Genomic DNA, 23,968 nt, shown 5'->3' on the forward strand with positions numbered 1-23,968 from the left:
AAATTAGCTTGCATAGACACATTAGTTGTACCGGTTCTTAATGACGGTATCTTAGCTAACAACCCCAACTACCAGATTCAAATTGTAATTGGCTAAAAATCACTTAGCCTACTGGTGAGAGGGACGTTGCTAGCTCTCAGTTTTTTCAAGCAATGTTGAAATTTCCACATTCCGACACTTCAAATGCTTCAGCAGCTCTCCGCTCAGCGCAGCAACTGTTAATATAGAGCATTATTAAATTTATTGCTAATGCAATCATATGGCACATTGACTTCTGAGGAAATTTTAGATGGCACTCGTCATCAAAAAGGTGGCCTACCCCTGGACTAGATGATGTTAGCACATGCTGTTTGCTTTGTACACTGAACCCGCCTGGTGTAGAATGTCACAGAGGTTTGTCACTTAGGTTGTCATCACAGGAAGATGCCCTCGTATCGCTTACCACAAAATACCTGGCAACGTGCACATAGAAACCTCAGCATTTACCTTTTAAGGTAAAGCTCCTGAAACTGTTTTGTTTGCTTTATGTCTTCCATGCATAAACAAAACAGATTAAAGCACTGATTAGCTAAAACGAGAGAGGAGCTATGGTGACGCTGTGTTGTGATAATTTAAAATGCCCTTGAGGAAGAGGTCAGGAGTTTAGTGTTCAGATGACTTCTGACATTAGATCGCTCAGGCTCTGTGACTTCTGAGGAATAAGAGGTCAGCGCTCCAGTTCTACGACACAAATTTCCCACAGGGCTTCATCTCTTCTAACGGTCTGTACTATTTCTAAAGTTGCTTTTAAATGCTAGTTGCATGAGGAGAAAAAAGGTCAAAGTGGACACATACCAACTTGGGTTGAGGGAGAAAGTTGTTGACCCTGGATATGCTCCACATGCCCTCGAGGTACTGCTGGGCCTGGATTGTGACGGTGCTCAGAGATCCAGGGAGCTGCCCTCCTGCCACTGTCACCTGGACACTGGTCTTTGGCCCTGAAGTGCTAGCTGCGTTCTGGGACCAGCTTGGTACCCCATGGCGCTCCCCTACTGGCAGGACAGAGTGGGGAGAGGGCTGACTTTTCGAGACTTGTTTTGTTTGGATGCTGGAGGACGACACAGTGAATCTAGAAGGCTGTGGTATAAAAGATGTTTTGGGCAAGGCAGCCATGTTGGAGCTGAAGGCCAAGACAGGAGCATGGAGTGTCTGCAAGGCCTCCTGCCTCAGTTGGTGGAGAGGTGTAGAGCAAACTTGGCAGCATCCAGGTTCATGATTCCCAGGAGTTTGGAGCTGCTTGAACAGGAAGGTTGCATACCCGGGGTCCTGCAGAGAAAAACAAGAAATGCACTTTAGCTCAAAGCACAACATTCGAAACAGAAACACTTTGAAGGAAACATGTTTTTTCCAAAGCATAACTACATTACAATTTTTTGTATACATGTATTTACTGTTGTGTCAGTGGTCTGCTAGCAATGTGGTCCCTGACTGCCCTCTGAGACCCTTACTAAGCTTTTGCCGACTCCCTCTCTTGGATGATTGTTTGTTCCGAGTGGCCTCAGTGCAGAGGGCTAAGGTAGAGGTGTGTTTTCAGTACCATTTGTTTGTTTCTCTGTCAGCGAGATTAGGGCTACACAAATACTACCAGGCTGAATTTCCTGAGACTTGATGAACAGGCACAGCATGGGGAAAGGAAGAACCCATTAAATTGTGCTGCTTATCCAAATCACCTTTAAAACTGCAAGATAAGGCATCAAACTTTGGTGGAGGATTACACCCTCTGCAAGTTCCCTTCTAGTTTAATGTGCAGCCTGCATGCAACTTAAAACTGCTGATCCCCCCCAAAACAAATCAGACATGAAGTAGAGTTTGCAGAAATTAGTGCTAAACTGAGAAATTAGTTAACATTTTCTACTTGTTAAAGACTTGTTAGATGCATGAAATAATGTATCAGCTCTACGCACTTTCACGTTCTTGATTCTCAACATGAATTCAAAGTCAAATATTTGAATTCTGAAGTTTGTACTTGTCCCAGAGAAAGTATTTGTTAACATGTTGGCCTGAAAAAATAAAGACTTTATCCCTGCAGCACTCTATAATGCTCAGAGGGATTAGCCGAGCATCCCGCAGAGAGATTCCTCGCATTAAAAAAAACACAAGTGAAATGTGGCTGCTATTTACTTTTTGCAGTTTTAAAAGAGAACACCACACAGACTTCAGCTTATTACTGCTTTTAGTGATGGTGTCCAGTAGAGCTTTGTCCTCTCACTTCCTCTCTAAGAAGGCTTCCTAGGGTTTCCATCGCTGCTTGCGAGAACTAACAAAAGTATAAAACAGCCTTGGGGACTCTGCGCCTAAAGCTATAAAATTTACATATAATAAGTGTCCCATTGTGAAAACATATGACAACCTACTCTTTGGGAAGCTGGAAGCATACAGACCTATCATAAGTAAAGGCATAAGAGGGGAAAGAATAGAACTTTCTGTCTGTTTTAGTGAAACTAACCTTCACAGAAATATACACACACACCTACACACACAGAATTAGAGAGAGTCTCTTAAGAGGCATAAAGAGGCACTATAGGATTCTGCCCAGAGGAGTCGTGGCCTAAGACAGAAGCTCACAGCCCCTACATAAATGTTTATGAGACCTTTGCTCCTTAGAACCTCTGAGGTGATCAGGAGGAGTGAAGCTGCGGGGAAACAACAATCCGCTGCTCTAATGCAGTGCCACTTAATACAGCTAACCCAAGATGGGCCCAGAGACCAAAGAGGCAGGCAGAGGGACTCTAAATCTCCTCCCTATGAAAGCCACTCAATACACAGAATTTTAGATTACCTTTCCCTGCAAACAGCATTAATAGTATGATCACGCAACGTTCCAAGGCAACCTTCTGCAGCCTTACAAATAAAAACAGACTCTTTTCTGCCATATATTTCCTCTCATCTCATAAAGACACAAAAAGCAATATAGTTTAAGTCATGCTCAATGTATTCTTTGCTTTATTCTTTACCTAAAGCACAATCATGCAAGAGAACCATTCTGGTTAATGATCTGCTATATTGGCTGCTTACTTTGCACATGGACAAATGTGGGCAGGACACAAGCACAACTAAGAAATGCAGTCAGAGTGTAGAAAATCCCATAAATCCGACTCTAAATGAGAACTCTGGGGTGACAACTGTCTATGGTTGATCAGCTGTCTATCAAATGGCTGTTGATGCTGGTGTACATCCCAATGAGAAAAGGATTTAAATGTGAGAAGCTTAAGATATATGAAATATGATAGAGCTTTAAAAATGATATCTAATGCTCTTTGATCCTGATACGTGAACAATCCCGGCTGTTATGCTCAGACAGGATATTTATGCACAAGACAGGACAGTTCTGCTGAAATAAGATCAAACGGTCTACGACAAATTGGAGTGAAATATGAAAGCACTGCTGGCTGCCGTTTCCACAGTCTAGTCTGGGTTCATGTATACGCTTCTTAGACAGGAAATTGAACCAAAGTCATAACAAACCAACTCCACCCCTTAACCCTTTTACCTTTCGACCACTCCTTACCCACCTCAGGGCGCTGGTACATCGAAGAAATCAACACCACCCCCTACCCATCTCTCTCTCTCTCTCAGCGTGCATTGTTAGGTGTTGATTTAGGGGAGCTAATAAAATGACACACAAAGCTGAGCACATCTGCTATTCAGTTAGGATTCTGGAGGTTAGAGAGCAGGCTTCTCCTGTAAAGCTGTCTGTAAGCTTTACGTATGCTTGTTGGAGTGAATAAAGGGTCAGGGCCAGAAGGCTTATGAGGTTGATGATGATGGGTATATGGAAGAGAATGATGTGGGTAGGTGGAAACACAAGGACAAATCCATATTTATGTGGTACATATTTCACACACAGATCAGAATTCAGGTTTGGATGTAAAAATATCTCAAGTCAGCTGAAAAGTGGCCATAGTTAGGCATCGAAATATTTCACCTACAGGTTTGTACCTTCACATTTAAGCAGACTCCCTGTGAGAGCTTGTGGATAAGGATATCAGAGAAAACATGAAATGTATGATACATGAGCGCACCCACCCCCAAAGCCATATTGTTTCTTTTATTATCCATTTGATCTATTACTGACAGGTGCAACTGGCAGCGAGGAGTAGCGCTGCTGCAGAGAAGTCTGCAACGCTCTGCATCAACACAAATCAAACGCTCAAATCATTCTGGTTGGAGAAGAGGCATGGAAGCTACTTTGGGGCTGTTACCTCTTGGCCATTGTTACTGTGGGAGATGGTTTTGGTTTTTCAACCCAAGGCCTGTCCACTGAAAAATTAAGCAGCACAAGCAAGGATAAAAAGACAGTGAGGAGTGGGAGGAGGTGGGCCAGGGTTGTGGCCCTTGCCCAGAGGCTTGTGGGTGGCTGTGTTGGTTTACTGCCTGACAGCATGGATCTTTATTAAACTCTGGGGACAGATGCTGCAGCCTTATTATGGAAAGGAGCTGTGGTGAGCACACTAGAGAGAAGCCCTGCTTGTGGATTCAACCTTTCACAGCCCTTAGAGACATAAGTTTGTCTTTGTCCCTCACACTAACTGTGATGAAAAGCAGGGTAGCAGCAGCAGGAGCGATGAGCCACCCGGCTGACTAGCTCTCTGGGTTGATGGAGAGTGTCATCACAGACATCCCATGCCCAGAGGCTGATGGAAACAAGCTCAGCCGTAACCACTTATGGATGAGGCGACAGGGAGAAAGATGTGCATGATTTCACTCCTGTGTGTCCTCAGGGTAGAAGCAGAACTGGTCAAAGTCACACATAGGTTTTTCTTCAAATCACACCTCATTTACCTTGCCTTGTCAGAGCGCCTTCACTCTAACCAGACAAAGGAAAACTGCCATCTAACAGTTTCCGCATTCAGTCTCTGATGTGCTTCTCATGTGGAGCGCTGAGGCCAGATATTGCAGGCTGACTTAAATCAAGGGAAGGTCACAGTGATTTGAAATGCATGAGGCCCCTCGCTAGCCGAGACACTTTTAGGCACGCTCCATTGAAAGTAAAATACTCTGGGAAACCATATTTTCTATTCCAGTTGAGCTCGACAGATATTTCCCAGACATAAAAGCGCCCCGTGACCCTCTGCAGCTCTGGCAGAATAAAAACAAAGCAAAATTGTACCAACATGTATCGATGACAGAAAAAATAAAGTGGAAAGTTCTGACATTCGACAGCCAGCTGCCGGTCAGCTCATATCTGAACAGTTTTAGAGCTGCCAGCAGTCGGTGGCATTCTGCTGTCGGTGATTTGCTTTAATACTCGTAACATCTGTGAAGTCATTCACTACTCCTAAGTCCTTTGTGTGCTCACCTCAAGCGTCCATTAAACTGAAAGACCTGCCAGGTTAACGCTTAAATTCAGTTTAAGATTTCTACCTTGTTCTTTCAGGTTTTTATTTTATTATCCTGTGAACACTGGAAGCATTCCTAAATACGAGTCAGTACAATGTCGTGCTGCTTTATATCTGTCCTCTCACCGGCACCAGTCCTATTTACACATCACAATTCTTAAGTACTTCCTACTGACTTTCTTGTAAAATCAAGACCACACAGCAGCTGCCAAATCTAATGCCCTTTCAACTCCTGACTTTCCCTTCCTCTCCTGCTCTGTAAGGATGTGACAGAGCCACCTCTGTTTGCCCAGCCTGAGATAGTGTTGACCTAAACCACACATGGCCTCCTGAAACAGATTGCCCCCCCAATAAACCGCAGGAGCCCACTTCAGATCCCAGGTTGAGGACGAGAGCTTCCACCAAGCCCACTTTCCCACAGGTAGCACGGCTAAATCTGACAGCCATGTCGGAGAAAAACGAGCACAGCTGCTGGCCTTGCCCCGAGTGAGCACTGGGCATTAAGGCAGATTACATTCCCAGGATAAAAGCAACCACAGAGGTGTAATCCCTTTCCCGCCCTCCCCTCCGCTCCTTCTCAACTATCCCCACCACCTCCACTTCTACGACTCTACTCACATCCCCTGAAGGAGCGGAGACCCGGAGGGCCAGAAACTCTGATTAGATATCAGGTAGAGCTTTTAGTGCCACAGCATATCTAGGATACAGACCATTAAATTTAACCACTGCCTGCTCGGAGGCAGAGAAGACAATGACTCAGGATGTCACACTAGCATGCTATTTAACTCTGTGGGAACGCCTTTGGTAGAACACAAAATGGGACAGTTCAACAAATCACATCAAACGGATGCTTGTCCCCGTCTGCTGACTCGACAAGATTAAACAAACCTGTAATAAGGCTTTTCCCCCAAACAAGGCAACAGTATCTCCAGCAACAAAAGTACACTGTCATTACCTACCTGATAATACCACCTCAGACACACACACACACAAAAAAGCATACACCAATACAGTAATGAAGTCATTCATCCTCTGTGGCTGTGTGAAAAACTCTGAATGCTTCATTTTTCAGCCGCTCTTCTGGGATTTTATTGGAGCACAATAGGATTCCATGAAATGATGATGAAATATCTCTGGTGGATCTCCAGCATTTCTCATGCGAAATCTGGCTTTTGTCTAAGCGCGGCTACATTTAGGCACATATCTCATTATCTGAGTTTATGCTTTTTGTGAGAGATGCGGTTACAAAATCGATTCTGCTCTTGCCTTTCCGAAGCCGGGGTCCCACTGCTCCTCTTTCTCTTTGCCTCCTACTCTCGTGGGATTATCCCATATTTTAAGCTGAATAACTTCTATAAATCACAAGAACGCCTTGTGGTTTTATTAATGTAAAATGCCAAAGGAATGAATACCAATTAAGATATCTTGAAAGTCCGGGATTATTCATGTTCTAAATTACGATCTTTTAAACGTGATGTTGCAAAAAGTCGTTTCATTCTTGTATTCTACTGAGAAAAAAAGATAGCTTTACATAATTCTCCAGCTATCGTGATGAAAAACTGCTTATAACAATGCCAAAAACAAAATTACAATGAACAATGTCTCCCTATTGGTATAAAACAGATTACCTTGTTTTGAAAAGTGCATCCAATTTTTGATCTTCAGTGCAGCCAAAATTTCCTGTATTGCACATCTGTTCAAGAAGAGCTTATGTGAGGAGGAGACTGATGTCTGTCTGCCTGCCCTGTGTGATTTAGTCCTTTCCTGCCTTGAACCGTCAGTGCACTGCTAACAGAAAATGCAAATAGGCTTTCCCCCTTAGTGACACTTTCAGCACCACCTGTCCACAATATCACAGAGATAGACTCTTTGATAAACGAACCCAAGATGGCAAATAATCTGCCACTGGAACGAGCACACAAGATAGCCTATAAAATGCAGTTTTTTGAGATCGTGGAGGTCTGGGTGGATTTCTTCCTTTGCTTGGGGATTACTCGGAGCACGATACAGCTCATTGTACACTAGATCGCATCCGACAGATTCTCTGTCATCCAGAAAACCAGATGTCGCTGTCAATCAGTAATAAAAAGGACCACACATTGACCCAGAGGTTAAAAACAGATAGAGTGAGATGTAATCATTCATGACTGTGTATTCCAAACCACCCTGTAACCATTAATGACGCCATATAATGATATGTCACTCCTCCATATGTTCGTCCCATTTATAGACGTGTAATATCATAAAAGGTTCACTAACCCCATCTTTACATAAGAAGGAGAAATGGGTGAAAACCGTCCGTTGATGTGTGTGTGTGTCTATATTTGCTGCCCCTTGTGTGTCTCTTTACACCACACCCATCCATCACTCCAGCCTTTCGCCACTTGGCCAGTTAATTACCTTTTCCTGTTCACTCACGCACATAAAGAAAACAAGCCCCTTTCAGACTGTTTGGACAGACTTCATTCTCCCTCGCCGCCCCCTTTCCAACATCTTTTTCTTCCTCTCTCCTCTGTGGACACAAGGCAGCCTTCACTGCCCAAGATCCGTCAAGCTTTCATCAGCTTTGGCCAGGGTCAGAGTGCCGGGAGGGTCAAACTGAATTCAGCAGCGCTGCAGTGAGAGACTTTAATAGGTCTCCATAAGACATCCGGTAGTGAACGATCACTGCTTAAACTCAGCGGCAACTGATTTGAGTGCTGAGTGCACAGAGAGAACAACATCGACCTCTGAAGGTTTCACATTCGTGGAAAAAGTATTTTTCAATTTAGCAGGATAAAACATTATATTTCTCACTCCCCTGCCCAGTGCTACAGCAGAGGCTGTCTGGCAGCGGCAGCGGCAGCAGCAGGGCTGCTTGCTATGCTGTCCTCGCCAGAGACGCAGTGAATTGTGTTTACGTATACCTGCACAAGCCATTGTGCACTTCTAATTAAAATGGCTGATTTTTTTGGCTCAGAGACGCTCTCAAGGTAGTTCCTCTTTTCCCCCAACCAGACTTGCCAAAATGAGTGTGTAATGAAAAATTCAACAGGCAAGCTGTAAAGGCAGAAGCCAGGTGTTGCTGTAAACTGCAGGTGAAAGCAAGGACAGAAGGGAGGAAGGTGAGATTAGAAGGAGGGGAAGAGGGTTAAAATAGTCTGGCAGCTACACGGACTGCAGGGATAATGAAAAGTATATAAAAGTGTATAAAAAAGGAAAATGCATAGGAAGGAATATCCTACTGCCTCCAATAGCAAATCTTTGTTTTATATACTGAAAACCTTATTATTATGTGACGTTGTGTTTTTTTGTCACACTGTCACTTTGCTGCTCTTGTTTGCACATTTGCACGTGCACTTTGTTGTGTGCTGTCTGTTAACAAAAAAAAAAAAAGTCTTCCTTAGATAGTTAGATAGTTAGTTTTTGTTAATTTATGTTGTAATTTATGTTAGGTCAGTCTGTCTTGTCTCTGCTAGCTGGCTAACTAGGCCTCTTAGGTAGCTAGTTTAGTGCTTTCTGTTAATTTATGTTGTAAATTTATGTTGCATGTAGCACCTTGGTCCTGGAGGAACGTTGTTTCGCTTCACTGTGTACTAACTGTATATGGTTGAAGTGACAATAAAGCCAACTTGACTTGACTTGACTTGACTTGAATACACTTATACACTGTATAATCAATGCTTATCTGCTTTATATTTAATTCTTGTAACTAAGATGTTGAGAAAAATGCTAAAAGGCCCACATTATCCAGTAGCTTACAGCATGAGGCATATAACTCTTATACATTTAAAAAAGAGTGGAAATCTGAATTTATTCCATGCATTTGTAAAGTCCTCGACAGTGTGCAGGTCTGAACTTGTAATCAGTATTCCTAACGGTCCACTAAATCTCGTTGTAAGATCTATTTTTGTCCAAGTACCTATTCTAAACTCTCACCACAGAGCACATGATCCTGATACAATAGTTCTCTCCAACAGTCCAAACCGCTACTTCACTTGTACTTCACTTCAAAATGCTTTTTTTTTCTAAACATTTTTTCAGTCTAAACGCAGCGATGACAGCCACCTGCTTCTCCTCTGTCTGAACTGTCACACCAAGAGAGCTGCAGTCGCTGCAGTTATGTTGTACGGGGGGAACATTTTCATTTCGACTGGAAAACGAGCACTCCCAGGTCCCCGCAGTTTATTTAGAGAGAAAAACAAACCTCTGCTAAAAGCTCACGGCAACTAATCTCCATCGGAGGGGTAAAGCGTGACAGCAGTGAACAGCCAGACGCGTGGAGTGCACATATGAGTTGTTAATTATCAAAGAAAAAATGCAAAGGGAGTTGCTCATGCTCAAACAGAAGTAATTGCACACAGCATTTGATCAACATCCTCCAGATCGCATAATGGAAAACTCTGGGCCTAAACATCAACAACATAATTAAAATTAATCATTTTCAGATCAACATTTAAGTAGTTTTTTCATGTCAAGCAGCACATTTAGAATGCATGAGGTATAACATATGGATCTCTGCACCTCATCTTATGTCGAGTTCATCCCTCCTCTTTGGAGAAAATGCAAAGCTATACATACTCCTAGTGATATAAAAAGAAAGTGACGGGGAGTGATGACAAGGTGAAATGTTGAGCATCCTCCAACAATAATTCTGCCCACTTTCCCCTTAGAACGGACTGTGCAGTAATTATGCTGGCAAGCTGCCATGTGGATAATTATTATTCATTTTTCCGTTCCTGAGTGTTTGTGAGTTTCGGTCTCCCTCCCCCTCTCTGTCGCTTCATAGACGGACTCTGTATCTTTGTATTGAGCCACAGTAACTGGTTACTGATGAGCGTGGCACTTTTGCGTTTGGCAGATATCTAAATTCTCAGCCAGTGCAGGATTATGTGAGCAACAGGCTAACCGATTAACATCACAAATGTGCAGGGAGTATAAAAAGAGCTAAAGGTGAGGCCGACATTTTTGCCTCGCTGAAGAACAAATCCTGAGCCAAGGTGAGCAGGTCTGAGCATTCCTGTCCCATCCACTCCCAGTCTGCAGAGCATTATCTCAGAGAGTGACACGCTTTGTGTTTTCACGAAACTGCTGTGTGTCGGTAGAACAATGGAGCAGCAGAGATGCGAGAGGCGGAATCAGTCTGGCGCACCAGCCTCGTGTAGGTACGGCACAGAGAGAGAGGGGGGGAATACTAATTTATCATGAAAGATGTCATTACCATGCCAATGACTTCTCAGAGAGCACAATCATCGCTAATAATAGAAATTTAAATATCAGCGCAGGGCTTTCAGACAGGAAGTGGTGTGTTAATGGGAAACTGTTGTGTGTTTATGAGAAGTAGACACCAAACTAGACATTGGTGAGAGCACTGATAGAAGAAAACACAAAGATAAGCACTAACCAGTATCTGTTTTGTTTTTGTTGTTTGTTTTTTTTTTTTTGGGGGGGGGGGTTCTTGCTAATTGAGATGTCTAGACACATTCAGTTGAATCTCAGCAAGATAAGGAGGTAGGCGGAACTATCTCGGAGGAGCGTAGCACATACTAATCCACTTATTGAGTCTGAAGGATTTTCATTCACAAGCCTCGAAAATGCTTAGCTTATCAAAATTCTTTCACATGCACATTTTGCCACTTTGTTTTTCAGGAACAATAGCATCCTGCAAATGGCCTTATGGCCTACAACACTAAGCTACTCCGGTAGTTTCACTTAATATTCAAATGAGCCGGTGAGGACTAGTTGAAGTGAAAGGCAATTTTAAATTATTTTTCAGCCTTTTTGTCAATTTTATAGTATCCATTTGAGTCAAAACACAGATTTAATATTATGTTAAGATGAACTCTGTAATCCTTTGAGATGCAATGAAGTTAAATTGAAACAAGACTTGTAGATGCAGGAAATAGTGAAGCAATTTGAAAGTAATACACAAGCTATTTTCACACATGTGCTGCAGCCTAATTTACTAAACATTGCACAGAGGAAGTGAATGTAAACGTCTCCCTAGGACACCATAACACACGATTGTGCCCACGCATGAACAGTGCAGGTAAATTTCCCGAGAATTCACAGCAATAAGAGGGCATCGTGTGTCCTGCCTCCTGCATCATCTACACAGGTGTCGCCCCTTACCTAAACCAAATGCAGTAATTCCAGTTAGTAGGACCACATCAAACACAGAGAATCTTTTGCTGTGTGGTATGTTTGAAGTTCACATAATGCCAAAATGATTCTCCTGAAATTGTCTGGACTGAATGGCTTAGCTTGGTGCCAATCTAGCCTTTTGTCTGCATAACCAGGGACAAAACAAGTTACAAAACTGTCCTTATCATCATGTCTGGGATGTCAGCATGGGCGGACAAGGCTATCGCTGCTGTCACTTCACATAATGAAATCAGTGGATAAACTTTTGAGTTGCTGGGGACTTTGTTGAATTCTCACTATGTCTCTAAAATTGTGCTCTTCACATTTTTAGGGGTGTTTTTTGTATGTAATGTCACAACACTGCAAATCTCAGTAAAAGCTTTGGAATTCAGCTAGAGTGAGACACTCACGATTCTTAAAGAAACAGTGGGAGAGTCGTGGCTCAAGGGCACAATGGCATAGATCTGAGTCCGTCTGTTTCCAAAGACACTAAGCGAGGCGAGAGGTGTTATACTGTCTATGGCAGAATGAATGTATCTGACCCTTTTTCATTCGCTTCCATTGAAAAATGAAAATATTTATGAATGGAGGAGAATGCAAAAGAGTCAATACACTCAATTCATGGTGCAAATTCATGCAAGTTTATTTTCATTTTGTGAAGTACACTGAAACAGGTAGTGGGACTTGGCAATTACATCATTTAAGACTGAATCAGATGTTACGTCAGTGTGTGCTTGAGCTACAAACACACAGAAACACACGCTCCCACATAAGTGGGTCTGGGGATGCAGAAGCATGCCCGGTCCATGCTCGGGGTTTGATTGCAGGGCTGAGGGGTCAAAGGGTAACTAATTGCGCAACTCATGGAGGTCAGCATTGGTGTGGCCTCCTGCCAAAGCACTGGAACACCACCTGAAGGTCTGTCAAGAAAGACAAATGAACTCCGACCCCCACTGCTGATGACATCGACCCCAGCCAGCGAGCGCACGCCACATCTTAATCTGGGTCTCGGAGACAGGGGCAGACGGCTGCCGCTGATCCAGATGTGACGTGACAAGGGCGCTACTGCTGATGTTTTGTGTTTCTTTTTTTCAATAAGGAAGTACTCCTAGTGGGTCATTCCTTCATGTATAACTTAAAGAATTATTGTGGTTAGACTGGCCTGATCGTGCACACAAATTGCATGAAAACAAAAGCAGAAAAACCCACTCGGTGTAACTATAGGATTCCTGTGCCATAAAGAGCTAAACTTAGCCCTGCCTTCAATTCCTGGAATGCCACAAGGGCAACTCTCAGTTTTACATAGTGACTCATCAAAGTAGAGAGAGATGATTATCATTTTTCACCAGTCAGTAATTAGCTCGCTCCCTAATCAGGTGTTTGTGCAGTACGCCTGTCCATACCTTCTTATTAAGCAATATCGATGCATGCACTGGAGCTTTTACCTGCCGTGCAATCAACACGCACGTAAGCCGCAGCCTGAACCACAGTGAATCTGCTGGAATGCACCCATTGTTGCTGTGTGTGTGCGTGCACGCGTGTGTGTGTCATCCTTTTGTAAAGAATTAACAAATAAGTGTGACGGATGGATAAATCACTTGACGAGCCCTGCCTGATGAAAAAGCCATTGTGATTGAGGTCTAGGGATCATCCAAAACAAAAAAACAAAAAAAGAGCATCTCGCTTTCATGATTAACAGAATGTCGAAAAGGATTTCCCTTCTAAAACAGACATTACAATCATGTGAGGCTAATAGCCAAAAGGACACAACCAGATGGGACGTCTCCCTCTCTCCTGTGCTGCACTGTTTGAGAGACAAAAATGACCCAGACCTGTGTCAACAGCTGGGAAAAGCATCCCTGCTTTGCGAAAGTGATAAAAATAACACTGAAGTACCCCACTGTGGGTTACGCCCAGAACAGGTCTGTTTTTCCTGGCCGGGAGGGTCACTGTCAGACAGAGCTGGACCTCCAGCCAACACACATCAAGGCGGCACTTTCCAAGCCTCCATTTTCGCCCCTCTCTTTTCCTGTTTTGACAGGAAACAGGAGATGATAACATAGTCGCACAAACAAGCAGAGATTGCCTCCGACCTGCTGCCGTGCTGTCCGCGTGTGGCAGCGAATGTCTGTTTTCTTTAGAGGGCCTCGTGTCCGAACATAGGAAAACATGCACTCGCTGTCTGGCGCGCGAGCGTGAGCATGAGGCCGCCGTGACGCACGGGCTTTCGCGCGGGCACACCTGACACACACATCAAATTCACACCTGTCTTTACATCAAGCCTGAGTAACCTTTCCATAGCCTGGCACGGTGTCTTTTGTGCGCTGAGCACTTCCTCACAGGATCCCAGCGGCGTGCCAGCACAGCGTCACACAAAGAGCTGCAATAAAACAGACCACCAAAGTCACGGACACAAGACTGAAAGAGGAAAGATGAAAGCTGCGGTGGTCGCCACGGGGAACCAAACATACACGGAGGACGTGAGCAGAGGAGCAATGTCAATATCTGGCAGGGGGGGGAAAGGGTAGGGAGGGGAGTGGCGCTGGCGTCAGCAGGGTAGCTTTGAAGGCAAAGGGAGGTGAAGATGAGTAGCGTCTCCTGTCCGAGGCTCTTTTTGGAATGTGTGCCTTTTATGTTGTCAGGAAGCACACTGTGGTGAGACACAACAAGTGGAGTGATGGGGCCATTAGAGAAGGCTTTGTTGATGGTGTGAGAAGCTCAAAGGCGCGGGACACTTTGATTGCCCTTTCTGATTCCCCTGTAGCCTTTGTTTACGAGCTAATTAAGCATTGTTCAACTGCTGCAGGAACCTCGAGTCCCCCCCCCATCCCTATAGCACCATGATGACTTTGAATGGTTACTGTAGGGCTTTTACAGCACCCCTAATAAGATAACCACTAACGTATAAAACACTTTCTGCTGCAATCTAGTGTGGGAACCAAACTCTATATGCATATGTTGTGTGCCTGAATGCCTGGCAATAGCTGAAAAAGAGAAAATGCATAAAAGAGAGGAAAGCAGACACATCACGTGTAGTCCCACAGGTCAAATTCAGTTCAAATGTTACTGCTTCTTCGGGAGTTCAAGTGTACCCCAATTTCACCTCTCTCCTGGACATCACGACCCAAACAGATCCTCTCGCACAAAAGGGATGAAGACATAAACGCCCAGCGTGGGACAGTGAGGTTAAGGGTTCAGTGGCTGGACAGAAAAAGCAGGAGGAGGGCACCGTCTCGCTACATAGATGTGGTAATGACCGTGTGGCAGCAATGGAGTTTGTGGAAGATTGCTCACAGTAAATAAAGAGTAGAGGAGTGGATTTTGTGTAGGAAGGAATGCATTCACGTGGTGGTGAACAGGTACAGAGAGGTCAGAAAAAGCACATGAAAAAGAAAAAATGGAGAGAGAAGTTCAAACTATCATTCCTAGCTACATTAAATTTATAAAAAGAGATGCGTTTGAGGTCAGTTCAACATAGCTTAAACAGGATTGCTTAAATGTGAAAAAACTGTAAATAAACAATAAAATGTAGTGTTTAACACCATATAGCAGGCCCTCTGGCTGACTTTGAATGATATTAAAGTATGATCCTGCACTGTGAGTTCTGGCGTTCATGATCTCCTTGTTGCATCTCCTGAAAGACACAGGGGAGGGTTGAGCTGAACAGAGCAAAGGATCAGAGCACGAAACACAACTACAGCATCCACTCCAGCTTCGAACAGTAAAACTTGGCAGGAATTTGCCAAGGCTACAAGTGCAGGTGCTCTCCCCAGGAGCTTCCCCCCCTTTTCATCTGAGGAGGGACAGCATTTCCGCGTTGCACAGACACGTTCAAAGGTATTCCAGCAATGTTTTTTTTGTTTGATGCATAAATTTAGAGTGGTAAACAAAAAGCTGCCATCTATCATGTTGATTTAGAGGTGCCTGATAGAGGCACCGGGAGTGAACACTGCCAAAACAGCCACTGGCAAAGCGAATACAGCTGAGTACCTAAAAGACGGCACGTTAATGATGACAATTTCAGGCAACAAAACAACAGCATGTAGGAACAAAATATAAACTGAAAGCATCTCTGAATGAAAGTGATTTCAGAGCAGTAATCAGGGGTAGAAGCCGCTGTCAACTGAGAATGTGGCAAAGACACAATGCTATCGGTAAATCTACACACATATACAAACACTCACTTGATGACCAGTCCCTCCATAGGTTTTTGCCCATCATCAGCATGTTAGCTGGGCACTTACCTTTGAGTCTGCACTGTGAGGCCTCCCCGGCAAGTTCCCAGAAAAGCCAGGACGGCTCTGCTTTTATAGGTGGTACTGAACTGATACTGAGCAGCAAACGCAGAGGATGGAGAGGCAGTTTGGGACTCGTAAACAGAGAGGTTTAAGTTTAAGTGCTCGACACACACGAAGGAGATAAAACAGCCCAGAGCTCTTCAGCAAAGAGAGTGACATCATAAAATAGAGCGGCCATAACAAGAGGGGAAGCATAAAGGACGGATCTATTAATGGGAGAGATGGTTCATAGGAGAGAGGCAGGGGAAGGTTTACTCCACGAGCATCTGCTGCTTGGGAGTAATGACAAGCTCGAGGTGGCACAGTTTATCAAGACAGTACATATCTGCTGATCTGAATATAAATCTAATTACCCTTCATTTTCTTTTTGTTTTTCCAACCAGTGACCTCTAAAGTGATTGTTATCGTGATACACTGTAGCTTATACATTAGCTCTTACTCTTTTCACTTTGCAGCCTGTTCAAAACACACTGCTACAGATTTCAAGCACTTTTTTCTTTATCTTTTTTGTGATTTTTTTCGTGGCTCATTGAGAAGAGATAAAAAAAAAAGGTCTGCAATCACACTTTTGTGAGTTTGTCTAGCAGCAAAACATCATTGTCTTATATTAATGTCGATTTTACAAAACAAAATCAATAAAACTTTTTTTTTCACATTTTCCCAAAGTATAAAAGTCTAAGGAAAAGGACTTCAGCTGCCAATCACAGACAAACAACGCAGCTATTTTATGACTTTTTCAGTTGAAAATCCATTATGAAAATCCATACGGCTGCGATTGACCTTTTCGTTGTTCCGCCTGTTGAAAAATTCAGCGACAACAATTTTCCATTGGAATAAAAGCAACTTTGATGCTATTTGTTGAACGCAGGGCTATGCCATTTCCTTTCAAATGTCAGCAGACAAATTGCCAAGTCAGGTCATTTGATAATGAGAGAAAAGTCCAAATTGAAACACATTTCTTCTTTACTTTAGCTTCCTCTCACTACAGAAGGTTTACCTGCTTTGATGCTAAGCTGACATTATTGATATTCATATACATAATAATACTTAGATGCTTAATGGCATTTTAGACCCTGATATATAAGCTAGTGATAAAACACAAGGGGTAAAGAAAGCTCATCATAACTAACCCCAGCAAGTACTAGAGTAATGCTACTGGATGGTTACCTTCTCCATGACCACCACCAGGCCAGTGAAGATAAAACGCCGACAGTAATAAAGCAATCATAAATTGGTAGTAGTTAAGATCAGAAAGATGGATGCATTCAGCAGCAAACTGGAAAGGATGGAGGGACTCTGACTGTGCTTCATCTCTATCTTTTTTTCCTCTGGTACTTTCACGCACATTCACACATCATCAATACCCACGCTCATCCTCACACATGGAGCGGGACACTCAAGCGTGAAATGAACATGAGCAGCGTGAACTTTGACTGGCATCTTTTTTTTATATACCGCGCCAGGATTTATGGAGCACTATATACGTATCTGAATGAGCTCCTGACAATAAAGAATAGCCTAAAGCATAGCTGGGGAGTCCGGTGGAGATGAGTTAACACAAGCCATCTACCAATCACAACACAACTCATCGCTATCCATCTGCTATTACACAAACATAAATAGAATCAGAGAGAGATGCATGCACACTATTGCTCTGACACATATGGAGAAATATGACATGAAAGCAGACTGGTGCACTTACGGAGCAGCTGCAAACCGCAGCCACAGTTTACTACTCTTGGCCACTCAGGGGCTCCTCTGGGAATAAAAAGAAAGAAATATTACATTGCCCAAACAACAAACATGATTGCAGGCATGTTGCAGAGAGTAATTACTTTGCTTGTAGGTGCAGAAAAGTCTTTTAGGATTGCTTTAAATTCTCTAAACCAGCCAATTGTGGATAAAAATTACCTATTTTTTAAAAAAAAAATGTAATATGTAAAGTGACACGTCCTGATTAGTGATCTCTAAGCTTCTTATTCACTTGTTTCTGTAGCATCTAACTCTTCGAGTGGCTAAATATTCCCAAAGAGGCCACACGCTGGCAACTTCCTGAACTGGAAGGTGAGAAGTAGATGCTCCATTAACATCTTGCAAAGAGGAAAACAAACAAGGCAATGTCAAGTCTAACTCAGGCAGCATACTCAACTGATCCACTGTTTGCTGTCAGCAAGAGAGCCACGCCCAAAACAGCCCTGAGTTTGCTGTCTGCACATCCATCTTGGCAAGGATACACAGTGCTGGCATTCTCTTTCAGCACATTGCTATAAGCCAGGCGATTTGTCTGCTACCACAAGGCCTTCTGTCAATTGAGTGCGTTTTATGGAGCCAGCAGGAGATTACCTCCAACTCAGTGCTCCTCAGTGTCTGTGTACCATGTTGAAAATTTATCTCAACAACTATGTTTTTTCTGCCTCCCAATACTCTGAATCAGACTCAATAATGGAGTGCAGTCTGCCCGGATTGTGTACATCTCACTTCAACATGACATATGGATCCAAGCGCCAGGAGTACCAAGAGCGCGTGAAACAAACACACACGTGCAATTTTTTTTTTTTTTCACGCTCATATTTACGCACGCGCACCTCACCTCACCCTAAATGAACAAGTCAAACTGATTAATTCCCACTGGTTAGACTTCTTGTTGCATTTGTGTTCGTTGTTCACTGACATTTCTGCCTTTGTTGTTCTGTTCTCATGCTCTGCAGACCTGTGCCGTGCCGTAACACATTGGCCTGTCAGCCTAGACTGCAAATCCATTGTTTCATTTCAGTCTGGCTCATTGTAACACATGATCCTTCACCAAATAGCAGCAAACCCATTCAGACACATGTTATTATGTATGGCAATTATTTTTCAAACCCACTAAGAATAAGAAGCCGACACGGGATATAGGTGTTGTCAGAGTCGGAGCATTACAGGGTGCTTTGATTCAGCTTAATCCTGTAAAGATGACTGATCATGAAATAAATGGGATACTAGCGTAGTAAAGTAAACATGTATCTGTGAACAACTGTTGACAGACATTTTAAATATTACTGCACTTAATTAACATCCAATCAAAAACACAGAGAAGTACAAAGTATTTCGATTCCAGGGGACATATGTTTATTCACATTTTTTGGGATATAAAGACCATCTCTGTTTCCCTCTCATTAATTTCAATTACTCATGCCACTACAGACAGGTTAGCTTGGCAAAGCGACTGAAGCAGGTGGAAACAGCTATTATTCTATCCAGTTTTTAAAAATTGTTACTCCTGTCAAACATTGCCTTGTCCTTTTTTACACTTTTCCTTTCTTGTAGATAAAATAAATGAGATGCATGTTCATTTGTCACCTGCTATTTTCAGGTGATGTGTTATGCCAAGATGCAAACGGTTTGCAGCTTTATATCTAACATGTCAGTCATAAGAAGGGCACATTCACCTTTAACTCCTTGCAAGATAATAAATTAAGAAGTGTCAGGAAAAGTGAGATTTCCTGTTTTTTATTAAAAAAGAGAATTTGTATTTAGTCAGCATATTAGCCCATGATTAAGGGCACAAGATTCATGTTAGGACAATAAAGTGACTATCTGGTGAGGCCAGGACCAAAGGTCAAAACTGATGGTGCTGCGATTCTTGGTTTCCAGGTATGCCACAGCCAGAGAAAGCTCTTTTTGAGTCATTTAAGGTGATCTTTTCTAAATAGTGACAAAACTATGACCAGCCAAAACCTTCAAACATGACAGATGAAATGCCCTTAATAGAGGCGTGCAATGATTTTTAAATTAACTCTCGTTACTGTTAATAACGCATATTCCCCTGCCGATAATGCAATGATTTTACAGCTGCAGAAGCCTGGTAGTTGCTTTTACGCATACAGAAGATGGGTTAGAAACAAAAAGATTCAGATAATGTATTAAACACTGACATAAAATTTTAGTTCCAAGATTTATTCTTGCCTGCTTAATTTGACCTAATACCTTGACAGCAATGACTTCGGTTTAGATACAGTGATCTGCTACTTGTGAGACAGAGCTGTTCTTGTCTACATTTCTACCTCTTTCTAAATGCAAAGCCCACTTATTGGGAGTGTATATTTACAGTGAAGATCTAAGATGGAAAGAGATAACTGGAAGCAGCAGGGTAAATCCCCACATCTAAACAGCTCTAAATAGCTTTGCTCACCTTGACAGGTAACTGTGGGAACATCTGCACGGCGCTCTGTAGACACTGCAATGGCATGCAGTAGCAGCAGAAAGGGCCAGATGGCCGAAGGAGGACACATTCAAGCAAATATGTGCGTGTGCCTGTTTGTGTGCGTACATTATGCGTGTATGTGTGTTAGTGGGCATCTGCTGGGGAGCCTCAGTCAGCTCCTGTTTCATCTTGCTCCTCTGAGCAAGGAGTGACATGCAGACTTGAGGAATGGAAGTTCCAGGTGGAGAATTCCGCAACCTCCTCCAACAGATTCCTGCGGTCTCCTCCTGATGAAAGGTGATGAGCATCAGCCTCACTGCAGCTCACTTTCCATCCAGACCCTTCAGACTTTGAATCTGTGCACCTTGAACCCATTTTCTGCTCTCTGCCTCATACCAATTTACCCTTGCAATTGTGATAAGTGGCAGACTGGCCAGCGACAATTGGGGTCAATTCACTTTCAGCTCACTAAATTAAAGATGTAAAATGAAACTGCAGCAGACACAGTGAAGATGTGGCCTTCATTCCAGAGTTGCCTGGAGGTTAAGGTTTGTGGCCAGTAAAAGTGCTCTGAAAGCAGGACCAGCTGTGAAAATCTGGAAGCAAGAAAGTGAATGAGAAATTCTTTACACTCCTTTAACTACTGACAGAGTTGTTCCACTGTTCAAATTTAAAGGGCTCTGGGAGCACTGGGCAGTTCAGAAGTATAGATGAAGATGAATAACAGGCTGAAAAATAATGGAGATGAAGGTTTTTGGAGGAGGTTTTTTCAAGGCAATTAAATTCCTGCAGTGCTCACAGTACTAACTTTGTGCTTTGTTCCACTGAGAAAAGAAAAAGGCGCCTGTCAATTCGGGGTGTCTCAGACAAATTTCGGTCTATACTGAAAAAGTATTGCCATTCCCGCAACACCCAGCACTGGATAAATGAAGCTGTGGGGATTGGGTAAAATGGCAGTACACAACTGCATGCTGCTGAGGCTCCCATATATAGTACAGCATGGTACCAGCATGACTGATGTCTATGGTCTCTGCACCACTTGACACCAGATTATTGCCCTACAGTTTAATACAGCCACATGCCATAAAGCAGAAGTCACACCGCATGCAGGGATAAAGCAAGAGCACAGCTCAGCTCAGAGTCTCTTCTATTCTCCTGCCTCGTCTCTCATCTCCTCCCAGGCCCGTTGCAGCAGCCGCACAGGCACACACATACACGTATCAGCGAGGGCCTCGGGGGCTCAGGTGCTTAGGTGAATAGAATAATATGGCCGTGCTCTGTTTTAAGTCTACGTCAGTTTGGGTTTTCACTCTGTCCTCTGCCCTCCTACAGCGAAGCTGCAGTGTGCTCTTGTTCCTGCACAGGTCAGCTCCTTGAAACCTTAACCCACCATAAAAGCTGAGAGAAGTGACAGAAATGTCAGAGGGCAGTCAACAAAGGAGAGGTAACGGGAACCAGGCCTGCAGAGCTGCAGTCATTTACCCATTTCTCGCCTATATGTTTTGGACACTTTTAAACACACGCTCGCTTGTGCAAAATAGCAAAATATCATTCCTGAATCCTTAGCTGTGTATTCTGCCTCACCTACCTCTGGTCATCATAAATCAAAGACAAACATGCTCAGAACATGCTATGCCAGTGACTGTTTGGCCTGGAAACATTTGTTGGATGACATAAGGTTGATTAATTTCCTTTCTGCAGTGTTTCGGGAAATAAAACCTGATCTGAGACAGTTATATGGATTCACTAACGAGGCTGCACTTTAAATGGATCGAGGGTCAAATAAGGAGCAAAGCAGGAACAAATCAAACATGAATCCCAGTGAGTCATTTGTGAAAATTACCGTTCCTGTAATTTATGAATTCATCATGAAAAACCTGGCAAAAAGGCCTCCTGGTTCAAATTAATTTGTGCAGCCACATTCATAGTCACATTCACTCCCCCTATCCATAATAGGCTGGAACACATTGTGCATATATCAGCAGTGCATTGTATTCTTGATTAGCTTGTGGTTTGCTCTCTATCAGCAAGATTTAACTTGATTCACTTGCTCATTATACTTTGATCTGTATGGTGGCCGGGGCAGAGGTCAGTGTCTCACTTCCCTCATGGTAGAGGTGAGGCCTGGCTACAATAAAAACCACCAACAGTTCAGCTTAATCCAAATCTTTAAACCCTCACAGGCCTGCAGGATATTCTCTGTTAAGCAGTCAGCACACTCGTGCACTCCACAAGGTCCAAGGCTGGTTTTTACATTCATAGGCATCTTTATTTATGATTGTCTGTCAGCACTGACCTGCAGTGAAACCTCAGTGCAATGGTTTGGAAAATGGAAATATTTAAAATATGTCCACAGCTCAAAATTTATATTATCAGTAAAAGTACAAAAGTCATAGACATCATTTGCAAATAACAGTTTTCATATTTGATCTTAAAAATAGTTTAATGGTTTTGCAGATGCACTTAGTCACTTTCTTACTGAAAGCTAGGTGGAAATTGATACCTCACCTCTCCATATGGTGCTAAGCTTTAGCCGAAAGCTGGCTAATTTAGCTTACAGTAAGAAATTAACAGGTTTCTTTGAAACTGAGATTCAAGCAATTGTTTTACTTTGTGGCATACCTCACCTAACTGCTGTGTCCAGCCACAATAAGCATACTAGAATTAGCGAATCCAGACTCTCTGCTGTTCTCTAGTCAAGGCATTCATTATTGTAGGTTTTAATTGTGCAAATTAAGCAATTGAAGTGCCTTGATTAAATAAAGTCTGGTGGTTGTCAGTGTCTCTTCTTTTTTTACCTGTCCTTTCAGGAAAGGGCACTTTTCCATGAGACTTTTCATTATCTTCTCTCTGAATAACATAAAATGTGTCAAGGCAGTTAAAATGTAGGGGTAGTAGCTCGAGGACCCAATTTCAGAAAAGTTAATTTAGGCTTGACCCCCTTAGCGTGATGTCATAAAATGGTTATAATCAGAAATTAATTGTAAATGTTATGCAAAAATCGCTGCTGCTGCTGTTGAACATTCAAAGCAAGTGGACTGTGTACAAAAACATCACTGCATTGCTGCAATTGTCCACTTACACCACTGGGCTCCACAGAGCCACAATAAACAACAGCGTGGAGGGGAGAAGGGCTTTACTTCCCCAAGTTTCTTGTTCCTTTAGACCCAAACAGGAAAATGCAAAAGCTGTCTGGACTTCAATGTGTGTTAAAAGTCAGCTTTCCCTCCAGTCGCTTCATGTCTGAAAGCACATTCACTTGACCCAAACACTTTTCCTTGAATTTTTATCTACTTACTACTACTGTATTCAAACAATAAGTCTACGGCAGAGAAGGGGGGGGAGGGATGCCTGGGGACCAAGCTGACTTCCTCCTCTCAAAAACGGGACGGCGGGCGGATGGGGAGGGAGGGGAAGTGTGACCTCAGTAAACAGTCTCCGCACTCATTTTTCCCATGACGGCCGCAGACACAACACTGGCTGAACTCTAGCAGGTATCCCAGCAGGCCACCTGAATAACCGTGTTGACCTTCTTCCCTCCATGGAGGAAGTAATTTGGAAGAGATCATCCATAACTGCATCCATCCTATGAGGCCCAACAGGTGAGCAGCTCAAACTCACAAAGACAATGGTTTTATTATCCTTCACCTAGGGGAAACCCATACCATAACGCTGGTACAATAACAGCACCCTGCCATCACTGTTTGTCACCCCGGAATTAAGGCGCAATTTAGCCATCAACAAGTGCAAAATACGGGGCAAAGGGGAAGTCTTCGCCTCTTCAGCCCAGAGCACCTGTTGAAGTCCACAAAGTACTGCTGGAGGGTCCCACACTAAAAAAGGGGAGGTCAGTTCCCAGGGCAGATAATAATAGTTAGGGTTTGGCTAATGTGTGGACTTAACCTGAAACCTGACTATAGATCTGATACACTCAAAACCACCTTTAAAGATTAGACCACACATACAGGTGATTCAAACCGGAGCAC

General features: G+C 43.2%; 1 protein-coding gene across 2 annotated transcripts in view; it reads right to left on the bottom strand.

Annotated features, from left to right (window-relative positions):
• Positions 1 to 23,968, bottom strand: part of kif26ab (kinesin family member 26Ab) — a 66,077-nt gene that overhangs the window by 38,708 nt on the left and 3,401 nt on the right. For both annotated transcript variants that reach the window (XM_084914589.1, XM_084914590.1), the window contains exon 3: positions 835 to 1,305. In XM_084914589.1, the coding sequence (XP_084770715.1) occupies positions 835 to 1,305 (471 nt within the window). The remainder of the gene's footprint in view (positions 1 to 834; positions 1,306 to 23,968) is intronic.

This window comes from Perissodus microlepis, chromosome 19, assembly GCF_051167445.1.
Source record: "Perissodus microlepis isolate ML-2025 ecotype Zambia chromosome 19, ASM5116744v1, whole genome shotgun sequence".
Classification (NCBI taxonomy): Eukaryota; Metazoa; Chordata; class Actinopteri; order Cichliformes; family Cichlidae; genus Perissodus; species Perissodus microlepis.